Source organism: Macrosteles quadrilineatus, unplaced genomic scaffold (genome assembly GCF_028750875.1).
Source record: "Macrosteles quadrilineatus isolate MER2022 unplaced genomic scaffold, UCM_ALF_1.0 Scaffold_6__1_contigs__length_79288215, whole genome shotgun sequence".
NCBI lineage: Eukaryota > Metazoa > Arthropoda > Insecta > Hemiptera > Cicadellidae > Macrosteles > Macrosteles quadrilineatus.
The window spans coordinates 76,215,648-76,235,692 of NW_026542599.1; the positions used below are offsets into that span (position 1 = coordinate 76,215,648).

Here is a 20,045-nt window from a genome sequence, read left to right on the forward strand (position 1 = left end):
CGTGTGTGCGCGTGCGGGTGTCATGTGCTGGATGCGGGATGGCCTCCACCACTCCGCCGACGGAGAAACGCAATAAATACGGTAAACAGGGGATTCTGGAGGTTAGATGTAAGGGAAGAGGGTTGAAATAGTGTGCTGAAATGTAGGGGTCGCTGTCATGAGAAATGTATGTGATTTATGTACATTGCAGACTCTGGTTGTTTCTAACTCGGAAAATTGTATGTTTCGAATGTGTCTCAAACGCTATTGTCACGTATCTACCATCTAACGTTGACATTTGGTTAGAAAGCATTTTTAACTAATAGCCCAATAACAAATGGCACAGAGGACAGAATTGAACCCGCTTCGTATAGAACAACCGCCTTCAGATTTTATGGAGAGAATTTTTAGGGGTACCCAGACAATTTCTATACGACATGTGTACAGTGTTAATGCCCGTCTGTCACGTTTGATTTTGAAATGTAAAAAGGGGTGTAGTTGTCTAAAATACATGTACTGACCTTTACGCCGGTTGAGCTCATATAAATTTCCATTCAATTCCTGTTTCCCAATGTGTGTTTACATTTTAATTACCATTTTAATAATAACTTCGCTTATTTGTTGTACATGCCTCCAATAAATATTTCCGTTTTATACTGAAACTGAATGGAAATCTGTTGATATTGAACATTGCAGTTTTATAATAACAGAGTTAATGTAAACATTCTAAAATAATGACGTCGTTGATTTGTTATTTATTTAATTTTTCCAATTGGCCTATATAATATATTTACATATATAAAATTGAACGAATAGTGTCTTAGGCATCTGGGGACACATCAAAATGGAAAAGTAAATCGGTCCCAGGCCTAGGTCTTACCGTGCCACCTACGGTAATAGCTACTTTAGGGAAATTTGCTAAAACCATTAAATCTCATTGATAGTTCTATGAATATTAATTAATTACTAATTTTGATTTGTTTCTACAAACGTACAACAATCGACCAGAAAACATTGTTGTTTTAATCAGGAAATGCTGTTGAATTCTAGTTTAAAAACATTTTCATAGATGAATTCAAACTGTTCATAGAATGTAGGTAATTTAGTGGGTAATTAATAAACAATGGATAGAATCAATAACTAATGGTTAATGGATATTGCTAAAATAATTCACGTACCAACGCAAATGTATTCCAAGTAATACAGGTTAATCGACAAACAATACGAAATTGATATTATATTGATGAGTACACAATCATACTTTCATTTGAACGTATCGGCAAATAATACTTTGGAAATGAATTTACTGCTGTTTTGATTACCAAACTGATCAATACAGATTTTAAAACAGTTTAGTTCATTTACACTGATGACTGATGTATCTTTAGGTTGTTAAAATTTTTCTGAGGAAAAAAAAAACACACAAAGAAACACGTCGGATCTTAAGAAACACACTCGACATTAAATAAACCACACGCGAGATTTAAATGCATCTGGGGAAATCTTGGATGGGATAAATACTTCCCGGAGATCCTTTGCTAATGGTGAGTGAAGAAATATGCTTAACCGCAGTCAGAAAACTGTATAACTTACTTTGAACCAACTTTATATTATTTTTTGCCGAAACTGCAGGAATTTTAGTGACTTGTAGTGAATTTTCCAGAAATAGGGTTGCTATTCTGTTGAACCAAAAACATACCTTTTTAAGTTCCCTGAAGCAGGAAACCTATGTACTCGTTTAACCTAATGTTACTTGGTTAGGAAATGAATCTGACATATTTAAGGAATTTTAAAAGTGATAATAAAATCAGGCAAATTGAAATCTGCTTAGTCTGCAGGTTTCCTGCGCTGGGAGTATTAACACAAACACACAGTTTATGAACCACTCATATACCTGTGTTAGTGAGTGGTGTCTATATTCAGATAGTGTTAGATTGTATCTGTATGACATTGATGACGGTCACGGTCTTTAATCATTGGGATTTCCATTGATCATAGACTACAGAAACAGCTGATCTTCAGTAACAAAGATACACAGAACAATCACTGCATTTTACCATGGATAAAACCCTCCCTTAGTATAATGACATGACTCTACACTCACAGTCTTCGTAATTAAGTTAAAATATACACATAAATTACTATTCTGTCTTGGATAGATGAAAATCCAATAATCAATGATAATATAACCATTTACGTTGACTCAATAAAACATTAAATAATTAGATCAATGTAGTAAGCTTTAATTGCAAATTGACCTATGTAATATAAAATTTAGTACGTATTCGAGAAAATAACGTATAATTGGTTATTGGATTGAATTTTATTAATCACCCCACATGAAAGTGTTGAATAAAACCTGGCGATCGTTTGGTTAATTATTCTTGTTTTAAGCTTTAGCACAGTAATTAACCCGCAAAATGAGTTCCATCAGTAATTGCTGGTTATTACTTTTAATTGGCAGTTGAGAAAAACAGTAACATTTGTATAGTTGTGCTGGAATATGACGAATAGGTATATTTACTTGTTTAACATTTTCGTTACATGAATACGTAATAATGTTTTCAAATTTCTATATACATAAATCACTAAATGGGTGATGTAATATTTAGTATTTCGAGTTCCATATTTTTTTAATGAAAATTAATTTCATGCTAGTTTTTATAACTTGAGGATTTTACGCTTCTATAACAAATTATTTTTTTTAGCGTCAACAAAGTAAAAACATTGACAAAACATTCCTAGGTGGTGTAATAGTTAAAAGACAGATAACTCATTTTGGAACATTTGAAAATATTCAAAGGAAAATTGTTTTCTTTTATAGCTTGAAACCACTTAACAACTCTTACTTACAAAACGAGCCCACATTTCACCTACAGTTTACAACAATGTGTATTAATGTATACGTAAACGAGACCAACACTGGTTTATATTCCTTTGTCTTACACACCGAAGTTTCCGAACTCACATTTACATTCATTGCATGATTCAACGACAGAATTATGTTGTTCATAACGGTGATCGTTAATGTGTGGTTGAGTAAGAATTTATGTGGTTTTGAGCAAATAGTAGAATGTTCCAGAAATAAGTCAAACGACGTATCATAGTATGGTTAAAAATCATTTCCTAGATTAACCTAAACATATTCTATGTTTTTACTGATTATCATGTAAAACAGCTAATTGAGCTGTACAATAAACTAACTGTTACCCACGGGCTTCACCCCGTTTGACTTCATGAGTATTAATAAAACTATTGATTGGTTAAGTTAAGGTAAAAAAGAATACAGTAGTAGAAACAAATATTCACACCTGATTTTAATAAGGTAATAAATTGAAAGAATAACAAATAACAATAAGTACAGCTGAGATATTTTTAACATTAGGAATATGGAAAGTTCCCTTTAGAAATGAATTACTACCTTAAAGGACAATTTATGAAATAATGGATAGTTTTTCGCAAGAGTTTTCGTCATGACGAACTTTTAGTATATTGTTTTTGGGGGTGTGACTTTTAGTTTTCTCAAAAGTTCATGGGTACTTAGGGATTTATATGAGGATACTTGATAGATTTATAAATTTCAATTTTACAATGAATATTCGATAGATATAAAATGTTACCTATAATAGATTGAAAATTCTGTTAACATGTGTTAAATGATGTATGTATAACTGTGTTGTGATTAAATAGGCTGTGATTTAACAGCCTTTAATTTATCCTGTATGCCTTTTGGTGGAAGTTTAGCGAAAAATAACGTACGGGACTCAAGCTGGAAGGCGATTTTGTCGCATGAAATCCAAACTATCACGCGTAAACACCTATTTCTCAGCCTTGTGACGTAATATACTATTACCATTTTATCATCCGGTGATTGACAGTTGGTCGCTGGTCGAGACTTTCCCAAGCTAGAATGCAAATGTCTCCTATAAAGTTTACGATTCCGGTAACAGTTTGTCGCAAAATCCGCTACAACTGGTTCAGAGTTGACTACGGAGTGGGAAAGTGAAACACTTCGGGGTTTATACCTTTACAAGGTAGTTTGGAAAATTAGTGTTTTGGCAGATAATTGGATATTGTTAATGAGATCGTATAAGAAATTGATTTGTTAATTGGTGAGATATCATTCATATTTTGAGAATGGTAACGTATACTAAATGCAGTTGTTTAATATTTTTATCCTAAGTTCGTTAACTTAGATATTTATCAATGTTTTTTTTAGTAATAGTCCAAAACTTGTTCTAGTTACTATTTAACGTTACTATTTTTGGTACGCAGCCTCACTTCATTGACAGAAACAGAACATGAATAACTAACTGTTTTGATACATTTCTAATTTTTGCAATTCATCTTCGATCTTTCCATCGATTTATAATATTTATTGATAACTTAAATACAGATTGTTGCAGTATTTTGTATTGATAGTAAAAAATGTGTTCTTAAAAAAATATTGAATGACTACGATGGTAATTGGGTATTTTGCTAATAGCCCTAGTGTTTTGGATTTCAGTGTGAGAGGGCGAGTTCAATACAATTAAAGCACAGACAATTTATTACAGTATTATATTGTCTGTGATTAAAGTGTTTACATAGCTTTTTATACATTAATCCACCGGTTTAAACAACAACAAATTGTTGAAAGGTAATATTAATGTTTGTAGTTTGATTAGTCATTCATATTGTTTTGCCACATCTATGTAACATATTCCAGACATAGGAAAACATAGCTTTAGCCATGCTAATTGAAACCTAACAACAAATAAAATACAGGGATAGATACCTTAGATTTCATTAATAGTTCTTGAGATAAAAATCTCAAACAAACACGAATGGTGGATATCTCGCTAACAAAAGCTTGATTTTCGTTTTATTTAGACCCAATAAACCTATTCCTGAATTCTTTGTACTTACGGGACACCCTGTTTATGGAGTGCCCTGTCACGACAATTAAGTAATAAAACGATTCTGTATTATAATTTCGTCTAGCACTATCAATTAACGCAGGTCATGAAATAGTAAAATATGTGTTGGCGATTTCGCTGCTATTTTAATAATTAATCCGTAACGATGCTTTTATTTTAAATCAACAAAACAAAACCCGATGTCATGTTCAACATGATGTTGAAATGTTAAAGGCAACAATATAATAATTGTGATACCACGGAACACATTCAGAATAATTAATTAATGATTATGTTTGGAACAGTTCTGTCGTCAGTCAGCTGTTTTATTCGTGTAAACAGCTGTTAATGACAACAATGCCTTGTCACAGTCTGGCGGATTTTCTTGTGACAACTTGACGTGTTTTTCTGACGGTCTCCAGCGTTGTAACTTGCCATCACCTTAAATCCATGTTGTGCATTTTTGTTCGTTCGTGTTCATGAAAATACACTGTATATACTATAAAACTTGAAGGTAAGCCATGTGAATCAAGTAGATTTGTTATTGTCCTAGTTATATCAGCAATTTGTTAGTATGATTTTTAACAGATAAGACAATGAATTATACAATACACTGGCTTTCCTCGAGGGACTAATTCTGTAATATTGAGTTTAAAATACAAAATTTGTGTTGCAGTTGATAATAATTGCAATATAGAAAGCACAGTCTGTTAATTGTGGATACTTATAGCTCACAATTTAGCGTAAAAACGGTTCCCTAAATATATACAAATATGATTACTTTGAGTATAATTTCATTGTGAATAAATCAAGACCATTGAAATAGGTATTTTTATGGTATTTCACCAAAAGAAACAATGGAGTTCGTTAACAAAGGTAGGGCTTTCGCATATTAGTGTGTTGATAGGAGTGGAAACGATATTTGAATTGATTGCATTTTATAGATTTAAAAATGTTAATCATATAGGCCTACCTTGAGTCAATATTTAGCCCCATGTTATAACGTGTGTACATAGAATTTGATTGTATTTAGCACATTTAATTCGTGGATTGACCTAAAGAGTAGGAATATGGTTGTTGTGAAAATAAAGAAATTTCACGATTGAGGGAATTACGTTTTTGAATAATTATGTTACTAATGATTATGTACAAGTTTCTGCAGCTAAGAAGTTTGTATAATACAGTGAATGCGTTTTTTTTTATTTTGTGAATTTAAATTTTGTCATAATGCACTCAAAATATATGACGAAAAGTTCCAAAATATATAGGCCTAGTTTTTTCCACTAGAATATGAATCTAGGACTGTATCAAACATAGTAAATATATCTTTGAAATTGTTTTCCACTTTTCCAAAAGCCAGTTTGACTACGCAATCTTTTGTTGTATACACTTATATAAACTTAAGTACCGGTACACTACTGGTAAATATATTTTTTTTAACGAATTTCCTTAGTCAAGTAAACTATTTTCAAGGGATTGTTCCTCTTATTCTGTGTTGAAGGACAACTAACTACTTAAAACGTACAGTTAAAACCACTGTGAATCGAAAACATCTAACTTAACTGTTCTTGAGATAACATCATCGCTACCGGGAAAGTGAAACTCTTCAAGGTACATGTTTTGTTCATTTATATGTAATGTAATGTGAGACATTTCGTGTGTTTCCCGACGATAACACCATGCTTACGACACGATGGTATACTGATACTTCAATACAATTTCAAAATATTTATGTCCAAAACTCTAAATCTAAAATATGCTCAATGTTGTGCCGCTAAAAAAGTAAATCAATAACAATCAAGCTAAAGCGAGTCAGAACGTAGACAATCATAAATTTGCTTTGTGAAAACTATAGAAGTATAATAATCTATCGTTTTTTGTATTGCTAACCCCAAATTGCATTAACAACTGCGTAAGAGAAGAAGAGAACACATTACTGCAGTACCGTTGTGTCATATAGGCTACTATTCGCTTACATTATTTGTAGTTGATTTTTAACCTTTTAAGCTATTTGGTGATATTTTAGGTACCTATGACAAAAAACTAAATATGCTAATTAACATTAACATATAAATAAATAAGCAAATAATTTAACTTAATGTAAATTGTTTAATTAAGCTTACATATGGTGATGATTCACAGGATCATAATAGTGACCATTTTATACATGAGTAATGCATTTTCATCATTAAAAAGTGAGCAAAGCTGATATAAAACTAGTTCTGTAATACAACTCCCGGAGTGTATGAAATTCCACCGCAAATTAGTTTCGTTTGTTCCACACTTGACAACGATGTGTAGCCGCGGCCTGGTTGCATGTTTCGGTTTAATATTTCTCTTTGCCTGTCAACACTGCAAACGGTTTTGTATGTTTCGTTTATAATGTAATGTTAATTTTCTACACAATTTAGTTTCAGAGCAAAATGTAAGAAAATTAAAGTTACAATTTAACTGTGTCAATTTTACATGTTATTGTTGTTGTTGTATGTTGTTGTTGTGTTATGTTATTGTTGGTATTCAATCCGTGATTGATGTAGGAGAATAGTTTAGTTCAAATGTATCATCCTACTATAAGTGAGAAAGTTTGGATGTATGGATGTTATTGACAATTAACGCAAAAAATACTGGTCGGATTGGGCTGAAATTCGGTGTGATTCCCGATTCGGTTCACATTCCCGATTAACATGTGGGCGCATTCTTATCTCAAAAATCCTTTCGGGCTCCGCCCCAGTGGCTCTGGAGTTTCCCATGATAACCTTAGGAGTATCTATATGTTAATAGCAAGCATGTTTCTTTAAAACCTTTTTTCTCAGCTCGTGTCCATCGCAGGGAAAAAATATATTTGTTAGAAATGTTATACTGTTAGAAATATATTTGTCTGTAGATGTGCAGAATCCCTTTATAAATTATAGTAGACTCAAGAATAAGCACAACAAATGAATTTAAAATTTAAAATAATTAACATGGGACGTGCTTCTACCATTAGACCATCTCTAACATTGAGTATCCTACTGTTAAAACAACAATACAACCATAAATTTCAGGGTTTTCATTAGACGTTAAATTGTACTTCTATAACAGAACACAAATAGATTATTCACTAAGGTTACTTTTAAATTACTAGTACAGTTGCCAAACTTGTAATATTAACTGTTATTGTGCATTGTATTACATTCATAGGGAATATATTATACACAATTCTCGGTATAACTATCTGTGGCAGTGTGGCATGGCAACGTAACCTGTCTTGCAACGTTATTACACATTGAATACTAATGAAACATATACGTTACTAATGTAACATGTGTACAGTATGTTAGTTGTAACACATATTCATTTATATGATTATCTTATCTATATCCTACTAATATTATAAATGAGAAAGTTTGGATGTATGGATGTATGTATGGATGTATGTATGGATGTATGTTTGTGAAGTAGATATAATAGGACAATATGACCCCACTTTCGGCGTTTTAGAGGCACTTTTAGGGCACTTTTTATAGGGGAAAAATGAGAAAAAAATGGAAGAGCTTTTTTTGGCCACTTTTTTCAAAGACCCAGCTCTCGACCTATACACCCCTATATAAATTTTCTACTTTTGTTAATACTAAAAATTACGTCTGGAATATGGCTCATTTTTTGGCCACTTTTTTAAAAGACCTGGATCTCGTCCAATACAAGCCTATATAAATGTTCAAACTCTATTAAAATTTCAAATCCACATCCATTCCCATGTATATTTTCAAAATCATGTGAGGTTTGTGCGTTTGGCTTATGACGTGCTCCCTTGGACATCCTTAGTGGAAATCCATGAGTTCTGGCTACTTGGGAATCCAAGCCATTTGACATACAACGAATCACCTTTTTTCCTAATTATCTTCTCTACCAAATACATGTCCTTATACTTGGTCTTTAACAACTCCTCTGTATAGAAGCCTCCCCTGATTATATTGCCATTTTCATCTTTCAAGATATAAGTCACAGGCTTTGTATTCTTAACTTCTGCTATTGTAAATAGTTCCCCTGTCCAATTTGGAGTATAACCTTTACTAAAAACATGTTTATACTTGGAAATCCTTACGCTATCACCTACCTTATATCTTGGCTTTTTAACTTGCTCTACTTTAGAAGTCAACCTCTCATGTACATATTTACTATTCTTAACATTTACTTGGTTAGGCTTCATTCCTATAGATCTATGCACTTTATTATTATATTTTCGAATTAACTTTGGAAGTAAATCCAACCATTTATAACTCCCCTGAGCACTAAATTCCCTATATAACCAATTCTTTAAAGTTCTCTGAAACCTCTCCACAATTGCAGCCTTAGTTGTAGAAAATGTGTGATAGTGATTAATATTTAATTTTTTCATTAGTTTGCTAAAATATTGATTAAAAAATTCTTTTCCATTGTCAGATTGAATGTTTTTAACCCCCTTTGGTAGAATGGTTTTAATGGCTTCTGTAACCACTAACCCTGTCTTATTCTTTAGTGGAGCAGCATAAGCTTTTTTAGAAAATGTATCTATTAAAGTTAAAATATATTTATTGCCAGAATTTTCTCTAGCATAGTTTTGCATATCAATTAAATCTATTTGTACGGTTTCATTTATACCTAATACTTTGAAAGACCTTCTAATGAAATTCTTTCTTGCAGGTTTATGAAGTTCGTATGCAATTTCATTCATTTTTTATAACATCATCCTTTCCTGTAACTCTAAATACATCACCATTAGCCCCAATCAATAGATTATCTTCCATTCTTTTAAATACATAGTTTTCTGGTATATATGGTCTATTATCTATATACTTAAATCCACTCAAAGATGTGGGGTCAGCAACTAATAAATCAGGATTATATTCCATCAAATTAAATTTTTTTTCTCCATATACAAATTTTGATCCATCATAATGCATAGATTGTGACATTAGACAAATATCATCCAAATGTTCCCCCTCTGGTAGATTTCTTATGAATTGTTTTTTGGCATCCCAACATTTTTCTTTTTTATCAAAAGTTATAGTCTGTTCTTTTATAACACAGTCAGTGTCATCAATGGCAGGTTTAACACGTACTAACCTTTTACTATTAAAACTCCAATAGCCTGCTTCCATTTTTGGAACTTGTGAAACATTCACAGCATCTTTACTATCTGTACCTTCCATCAAATTACTAATTTTCTGTTTCTTCGCATTCCAAACACCATTCTCTGATTCTAAAAATTCATAATTATTATTGTCTTGTACAAATTTACCATCTTCTTTTCGTATTAAAGTCTGTTGTAAAGTGGGCACATCATCTAAACTTTCACCCTTTTCCACATTAGTAATTTTCCGTTTCTTAGCATTCCAAATACCATTCTCTGATTCTAAAAATTCATAATTATTATTGTCTTGTACAAATGTACCACCAGCTGTTCGTATTAAAGTCTGTTGTAAAGTGGGCACATCATCTAAACTTTCACCCTTTTCCACATTAGTAATTTTCCGTTTTTTAGCATTCCAATTTTTATTCTTGGATTCTAAAAACTCATATTTAGTTTTACCTTGTAAGAAGACATCACCTTTTCTAGTTAATGTCTGTCCCAAAGTTGATACATCATCTACAAACTCCCCATCTTTAACATTACCAAGTTTACGGTTTAAACCATTCCAACTATCGTCTTGTAAATTTAAAGTAGGTTCACTACTAGCCCTGGGTTCTGCAGGCTTATTATATGGATTATATAAACGATAAAATTTATCTATAAACATATTTTTATTTAATAAATAATTCCACTTTCTCTCAATTCCTCAATAATGGAATCTATTTCATTATCCACTCCTGAGTTACCGGCTTGGCGACTTAGCCAAAGAAGTCTTAACCTATCTACAAGCTCATTAGGATCATCCCAATAAATATAGTCTATTTTCTTACCAGTCACTTGTCTCAAACCTTCACCAACAGATTTAAAAAGAGGTTTAATTATATTAAGATATTTAGTATGTCTATTACTTGAAATTGGTGCACCATCTTTGTAACTCTTTAAATGTCCATTTGTAGCTTCCAAAATTTCTTTATAATTTTGCAAATCAGCCGGAGTATAATCCTCAGGTTCTTTTAAAGTTAACAATTGCCACAAACCTTTTGTCCCCTTGTAGGTTTTATTTGCAATTGTAACATCATCATTGGCAATATCAACTTCCTTATTTCCAATAAAAAATTTATTTGCTTCTCGTCTAATACCATATGTAGTGTCTGTCATACTACTTTTACTGAGGTAATTTCCTAAATAGTCTGATGCTAAAAGACCAAAATCTAATTTCTGTGGAGTAGATTGTTGTAATGGTTGTAATCTTGGTATTATTGGTATTCTAGATGGAGTCATTGGGAGAATCTCCATTCGAGGCCTCTCTGTTTTGGCGATTTTTTTTAATTCTTGTAATGGCTCTATTAAAGGTTGGAATGTTTGGAACCTCTCTTCAGCCTCTAGAAACTTGCCACGTTTTAAAGCTCTATATTTCTCTCGTATTTGATTTGCAGAGTCAACCAATTCTTGTTGAATGTTTTTCATCTTTTATTTACATTTTATTTATCTCATTTGACAAAGGATTGTACTCAAACACTTTATCATGTATTATCAAACAATATGCAGATGTATTTGCTGGCACATTTTCTGCAGTTTCAATCTCTAATTTAATATCAACAATTCCTTCCTTCACTGTTTCGTTCTGTCTAGAACAGTCTATTACAATTAGTGGATATTTCTTCATAAACTCAGCCCTACTAATCATAGGATCTGGGATAGTATTATAGTAAGTCTCTCTAAACCTCATAAACATCTCATAAGCTTTAGAGACATCTCCATTTTCAAAGTCGAGATTTAAATCACTATAAGGATAATATTCAGAGTTTAGAAATACTTTGAGATTTTTTAACTTACAGTGATCAAATTCATCAGTTCTTTTTCGTGCACTATTATCCCTAGCTGTTTGGAAACCAAATATAATATACCTAGGCTTCTCCAAACTTGAAGATGTCTTTACTGACCATGTATGTCTTGTAGTATTGGGATATGATGGAAGTTCATGCAACTCTAAGCTTCTAAATGCAATTTGCAAATTTTTATTTTGCAGTAACATCTTTTGTAATTGTAACTTCTCCCCATCTGATGGTATTACATGTGGCATCACCCATTGAATTGAGTTAAGTGTAATTTTAGGAATCATATCAGCAGTACCACTGGCTGGAGCACTAGTGGTTGTTAATATACAATTCAAATCATTTTTGGATCTTTTTAACACCAATTCTTGTTTGACATTTACTAATACCTTATTAAAATCCTCAAATACACCCATTAACAGTTCTAATGGCAAACAAGTACTAAACTTGCCACTTTTATGGAACTCTTTTAAATTCGTGTCAGAATCAAATGCCACATTTGACAATTTAGTAGTTTTATTGTAAGAGCTCAATATTTTCATAAGACTAGAAATTCCTGGGTTTCTTACAATGTCTATTTCTTTACCTGCGACTTCATATCTAATTTCATCAAATAAGAATGCAAATGCATTATTTATAAAATGACCTTTATCATGATTTTCAATTTCTCCCTTAATATACAGATAACTCCTACACGGGAGAGTTAGCAAATCTTGATTATTAATACATATTCGAATTTCATCGGAATTATTTATTGCCAAAGTGTTGTGGGGAACATAGGAGTGATTTGTAATTTTAACCACACTATCGTCGAATTGGGATTTCCCTGTAACGTCTAGAAAATCTTCCATTTTTATTAATAGAAAATTTTAACTTTAGTCCTATTGATCGTAGGAACCTAGCATTTTGTACACTTATAGATAAATTCTTATAAATTCTCATATCTTTTTTATATGACAAGTAATTGTAGTTTCTTCTCCATTAAAGTCAATTGCCTTGTCATGCTGATCGGCAAATGTAATACTGACAACATCTAAACTTCTCTTATTTACAGGAAAATATATAATATTTCTTGGAACTTCAATAATTTTGTAGCCAGGAGGAGCTTCTGGATAAAAGCTATGTATGGTGTGTGATTTGTTTCCGTTTAAATAGGACCCGTTTGCAATATTACATTTTACTCTAATCACATTTACATTATTAATGTTTATTTTATTTGTAGATTCAAACTGAACACCAGGAGTAGAAACACCTTTAAATCCCAATAAAACAGACCCTAAACATGGTTTTGTAAAATCAAACACGTGGCTAGAAAGTAATGTCGCTTTCATAGTTTTATTATTAGCTGTAAGGAAAAAGTCTGGGATTTGCTTTTGAATTTCCTTTGCAAGCTCAACCACCTCATATGTTCCTTCAGAAATTTCTATTGTAACTGGAGCTTTGTGGTCATAATAGAAAACATCATCACCTTCTTCAATGGTTAATTTGTTGCCTTTAAGTTGATTTAATTTTGGAATAAGCCCTTTGAATAAAAGTTTGACTTTAGTATTAATTAATGCTTCTCCATTCTTATGTATTATAACTTTAAGTTTACCATCTAATAACTGGTTTAAATCATCAACTAAGATCTCTCCCTTTGGTAATGTTTTTTTCTCTACTTTGTAATATGTTAAAGTATTAAGTGGTTTTTTTACATTAAATATAGAATTATAACTTTGAAAATCTACTAATCCAATTACATAATCATCATTTAATTCTATGGGAGGAAAGAACACTGACTTTAGCTCTGGCTCTGTACCCGAAAATGTTATAGTAAATGAATCCATTTTTATAAACAAAAATTTTTTATGAATGATAAACATAAAATTCCACAAATAGAACTATTTAAATCTTGTATTTGATCGGTTGTATAGAATATTTTATGTCCCTCAAAATATTTAATTACTTCTTTTGGAGGTTGGATTCCAAATGGGTCAAAATAAATTACAATATCTTTATTTTTACGATATGCTGTCCAATGTGTGCCAGATGAACTGTCTAAATTAACTATTCCGCACTCTTTTACTTTTGGTGTTAGATTTTTTAGCTCGTTTTTTAGGTACACCCCCCGGAAGTGAGGCACGTCTTTTGCGGCCTCTAACAGCTGGTAGTTGTCCATCTTTTTTATTAAATTTTAATCCCATTCCCATTTTTGCTTTTGCCTTCATCAAATTTGTCACCGCATAAGCTGCAGCTCTTTCAGCAAGATTTGCGTCATTTGCCGTTACTCTAGTCCAAGCTAAGTCTGCTAATCTCATGTCTGCTTTGTTCCGAGCAGCGGTATCGGGATTATTCATGTAGAATATGTCATGCTCTTTACAATAAGAGTCTAGCTTATTTTTTGGAGGTACATTTTTGGCTAAATTTTGACGTATATTCGTTCCAGGTCCACAGTACCGATATGATGGTATGTGAAGTGGAAATGGAAGATTATTTATAAGAGTATTCAATAACCCTCGACCCCTGTAAGGCTTTAAGAATAAACCTTTGCCCTTTTTACATGTTTTCTTATTATTTTTCACCATTTTTATTATATAAAAAATGTCTTTTATTCAACAAAAACATAAATTTAAAATAGTACATACTAAGGAAAATATACCAAAGAAGTTGGGTCTATTTCCTACCAATATTCGATGTGTTATTTGTGGTCCAAGTGGAAGTGGGAAGACGGTTGTAATTTACAATTTAATTGTGAAAAAGGAAGGATTAAAATTTACAAACTTATATTTAATATCTAAATCTTTAGAACAAGAAAAATATAAAAAAATAATTGAAATATTTAGTTTGTGTGATGAAGTGAAATTACACACGTTTACTGACTGTGAAATCACACCAAATGATGTAAAATCACAGTCAGTTGTTGTATTTGATGACATAAATAGTCAAAATATTACACAATTTTTTTCAATGGGTCGACATAAAAATATTACCTGTTTTTACTTGTGTCAATCTTACAGCAAAGTACATAAACATTTACGTGATAATGTAAATTTCCTAATATTATTTAAACAAGATGATTTAAATTTAAAACATGTATATAACAATCATGTTGGTAATGACTTTTCATTTAACCAATTTAGAAATCTCTGTCATCAATGTTGGGATAAAACTAAATATGGCTTTTTTGTAATAGACAAAGAAAGGTCAAAGAATAATGGCAAATATAGATTTATGTTTGATCAATTTTATAATGACCAAGCGCAAGAGTATTGATGCCATCTTCCAGAATAAACCTCTTGTCATCGTCAAACGATAGTACTTTCTTATTCATAGTTAAGGTTTGAAGATGATGATTTGTAGATTTAATTCTTGTCACATTCTCATAATAATCTTGCCCAGTTGCAAGACAGTTTAAATAATGTTGATGTCTGAGGAGATGTTTAACTGTAGCACCATCAGCTCCTTTAGCTTTTTTGACCTCTAAAGCTTGCTTGTCTTCTTCATACAACCATTTTAGAGGAATATAAGAATATAACTTTGGTCTTAAACCACAATATTCATACATAATATGACCATCTAATTCGTCTTTAAACTTGCCAGTGACTTTTTTATTTTTATCAGAGTATAAGAAATGGTCTTTACTATATCCAGAGGTATCAAAAAAGTGCAAGTCACATTCTATTTCCTTGTAAAAGTCCTCTGTAACTATAGAATACATTAAAGAATCTGTATCTGTCATAAGAAATCTTTTGTTCTTAAATTTTGACATATAATTATAGTGGAAATCATACATTATTACTTTACTGATATCTAAAATGGTCATTCCTAAATATATCGGCTTATTAAACTTTACAACTAATTTATTTAAATGTATAGCATGTAAATTGTTATCGAACTTTTTGCTACAGTCGAACCTTGGATTAGTGACATATTTAGTTAATAGTGACTCATCCTTGAGATATATATCACGAAACTTGCGTTGGTTCATAATTGTTCGACCAAAGAGACTATTATTTAACAATTTGTAAAAGTCTTTTTCAAAATCATTTTTAGCACATTTGCGTTTTTCAATATTAAAATTAATATAGGGCGCAAGCCATTTAGACTGTCTAAATTTTAAAATTCTATGGTATTTTGTAACAATCAAACCCAATTCTTCATATTTTTGTAATGCTTTATAATGTAAAATATATTTAGTTTTGTCATTTAAATTAGGTATTAATTTGCCATTCATTTTCTCAGGTGCTAATGGATAGTCATTATGTAAATCATGTAAGCTTTTATCATATTTTAAATCAACTTCTAAAATGTATCCAAACTCATCATTTTGATTGTTTTTGTATATTTTGTAGTCTATCTCATTCGTCCAACGAAATCCATCCACGGGTAGTGTCTCACACATAGCTGTGGAGTATAGCGAGTTACAATCTAAATATACTAAATACACACTCTCTTGTTTGGGGTCATAATGTTCACCCATATATCTATTATTGGCTTTAGCGTAACGTGTGGAAATCATACTGACTCCTCCTCTGATTGCACTTTCTATGAACAAATGCATGTCAATATCTTGAAATAATTGTAATTTTATGCCAGTCATTCTAAGACAGGCTTCCCATGTTAGTCCTGGAAGTGAATACATGTGTACGGGGTCAAGTTTGTAATCCTTTAAACACAGGTCTCTAAATGTCTCAAACACATCAGCCAGTAGCAATACATCTGTTTTAAGATATAAATCATGATATTCTTGTAAATTATGTATATTAAAATGGGTCCAGATATGTTTTGCATGTTCATATTCGATGGGAGGGATATGTTCTTTAGTTAAAGTACTGTAAAATTTTTCAATTGGAGGTAGAGACTCTGCAAACTTATCTGGTCCTGTCATATATTCATAGGGAAATACACCTTTGCGTTGTAGTAGTGGATTGTCTATAAATCTAAATGTATTTAAATTGGAAGCTAATTTGTATAATGGAAGGGACAGAAAGTTATAGGAATCTAAAAATACTAAATCATCAACAGAGAATGAAATGTACTTTTCCATATCTTTGGCTATGCAATTTAATTTACGATTATATTTTCCCAAGTGTTGCATTATTAAATGTCCATCGTAATTTTTCAAGTTATGGAAGAATACTGGTATTTTCTTTGTTACTTTATAGTTTAAATTACAATCATTGTGGGCAGCTCCACGGTATTGGCCATTTGAATGACAATGTTCTCGTACCCTATCAAAATATAGAGGCTTTTCACAAATATGACAATGTGTTGAGTTTTGGAAAGATGCCTCTTGCTCAGGAGTCATTACAAGGGGAATATATATCGCCATTTGACTTTTAATAAAATCATAAGTCTCAAATAATCTTTCAAAAAACACATCCATAACATTTGCACCACTATATAACTCTTCAGAAATAATCTTAGAATCTTTTACTACGACAAATGCAAATCCCGATGGAATATGTATATTGGAGTTTATAAAGCACTCAAAATCAGCATAAATCACAAATGGGGCTTTAAGTTGATATTTATAATTTTTAAATTGTAATGTATCTTGTTTAGACATTTCCACTCTTTGTGCATCAAAGTTCTTACAATATGTTATATGACATTCTAATTTATCTTTGGTGTAAAAATGTTGTAAACAAAACTTGCAAAAATACTTCTTGTGGTCTTGTTTCGTAGACCGTAGCATTAACCTATCAAAATCACGAATTAAACAGTAATGTGATTTACGACCTTGTAGTAATAATAATAGATCTATGTGAGCATTACTATTCAGTTTGGTTCTTCTTAATGGATATATAAATTTTTGGTCTTCAACTCCAAATACATTAACACTTATATTATTTTGTCTTTCAAATTTATCTATATCAGATATTTTAACAGGATACTTTATGTTTGTCATATTTAACTGATTTTCATAGGGTGCATATTTCGATACCCTTTCAGCATGTTTAGCATTCCTTGGATGTAAAGCTGCTAAAATTGACCAAAGAAAGCATTTATTATCAGCATTCTTTATATTTAAAACTGCTTTTGTCAATTTAATACTTTTTGGTGTGGGGATATATGACTTTGGAGTTAGGGGCTTATACTTGTAAACGTGCAACTGCCAATATTTAGTATGGTCATAAATCCATCCACTGCCTTCGGCTTGATATTTGTGTATGGAAGCATCAATCTTTAAAAGAGCATTTTCAATTTGAGGCTTTAAATCTCTCTTCTCAATGGTTAAGGTAGTAAGGCTTCTAAAATCTGCAATACATTCTTTCTCATTAACTAATTTTCCGTTTTGATCTATTGTATATTTTATAAATTTGATTCTCCTTACTAAAGTCCATTTTATCGGTAGAGGACAAGACTGAAGAGTACTTTTAAGTTCAGTTTTAATCGATTCACCAACAAATTTAATCATTGTATATGGACATTTGTTACAAGAATTGATGTGTCTTTTAAAATGACCAACAACATTTCTTTTACAGAAATTACAAGTCTTATGAGTTTGTAATATATGAGATTTTAGAGCTATGTTATTATCACAGATTATATCACAAACTTTGCACAGTTTCACCTTCATTTTATGTATTACCTTGTAGTGGCGAATCAGGTTGCTTTTTTTGGAGAGCGATGCAAAACAATGTTGACATGTGGTCTTCATTTTTATATATGAAATTAAAAAATAGTTTGGCATCTTCTATATAGTAGAAATTACATTTTGACAATTTCAATTAATGAGAAATAATAATTTGAATTAGAATTTTGTATTTTAATATTCAAAACAATTTCATACAATAAGATTTGGCAATTGTAATTTTCTAAATCAAAACTAAATCCAAAATCTTAAATAAAAAATACTTTTTAGCAATTCAGATTGCTGAGTCTACATATATACAGAGTGAGTGTTACCTATTTTAAAGGGGACTTGACAAAATTATATAGTATAATTCAGCTAAGTTTTTAAATAATAACTTGTACACACTTTAGACTCAAAGTCCCCCTGTGAGTGAGTTTGGCTAAGTTTTTAAATAATAACTTGTGCACACTTTTGACTCAAAGTTCCCCCCGTGAGTAAATTTGGCTAAGTTTTAAAAAAATAACGTGTACAAACTTTTGACTCAAAGTTCCCCCGTGAGTGAATTTGGCTAAGTTTTAAAAAATAACTTGTATATATTTTTGACTCACTTAAAAATAGTAATAACAAAATAAGTTACTTTTTTGGATAGAGAAGCAGCACACAGTTGACATGTAACTAAAAAAACTAAGTTAGCATGTTCTATATGGTGGAAATTACATTTTAGACAATTTCAATTAATGGGAAATAATAATTTAAATCAAAATTTTAAATTTTAATATTCAAAACAATTTAATACAATAAGATTTGGCAATTGTAATTTTCTAAATCAAAACTAAATCCAAAATCTTAAATAAAAATACTTTTTAGCAATTCAGAATACTGAGTCTACATATATACAGAGTGAGTGTTAGTTATAGAGAAGACTATGTTACCTATGTTAAAAGGGACTTGACAAAATTATATAGTGAGTATAATTCGGCTAAGTTTTTTAATAATAACTTGTACACATTTTGACTCAAAGTTCCCCAGTGCATGAAGTTTGGCTAAGTTTTTAAATAATAACTTGTGCAAACTTTTGACTCAAAGTCCCCCTCATGAGTAAATTTGGCTAAGTTTTTTAAAATAGACTTATATACATTTTAAGTTCCTTAGTGACTGTTCAAAATACTCTAAGTGTTTAAAAATAGATTTATATACATTTTTATAAGTTCCTTAGTGACTCAATTCGGCTAAGTTTTTAAAAATGGACTCGGGAAATTAGCTACACTCCTAAGTTAAAAGAAATACAGAGTATGAGTAGCCTACAAGCATCAATTACGTCACCAATTGATCCCATGACCCGACACGCAACAACATATTACATTAGTCTAGCTTAGATGTCAAAGACTTACCATAACAAGAAGATCCAGGTGGAAGAGTTAGTGATGATTCCGTAGAATGCCCCCCTTATATACCACAAAATTGTCTAAATTAATTTAGAACTTAACAATGGAAATTGAACAAACTGAAATTGAACAATTGAATAATTGAGGTCAATCAATCAAACATATTTGGCAATTGTCTAAACCTGCCCCAGACAGACTGGCGCCAGACAGGCAGAGAATGTTGACAATTGGTTTTGATTAGGGTCATTAGGTTACACTCACAGTCATTCATTTGAGTCAGGCATAGTTTACGCATAG

The 20,045-nt window shown here is 31.3% G+C and overlaps 1 protein-coding gene across 1 annotated transcript in view; it reads left to right on the forward strand.

Moving 5' to 3' along the window:
* Positions 1-20,045, forward strand: part of LOC128997651 (multiple C2 and transmembrane domain-containing protein-like) — a 166,586-nt gene continuing 146,541 nt past the window's right edge. The window contains exon 1 of the mRNA XM_054423290.1: positions 1-81. Coding sequence (XP_054279265.1) covers positions 39-81 — 43 coding nt within the window. The 5' untranslated portion in view covers positions 1-38. The remainder of the gene's footprint in view (positions 82-20,045) is intronic.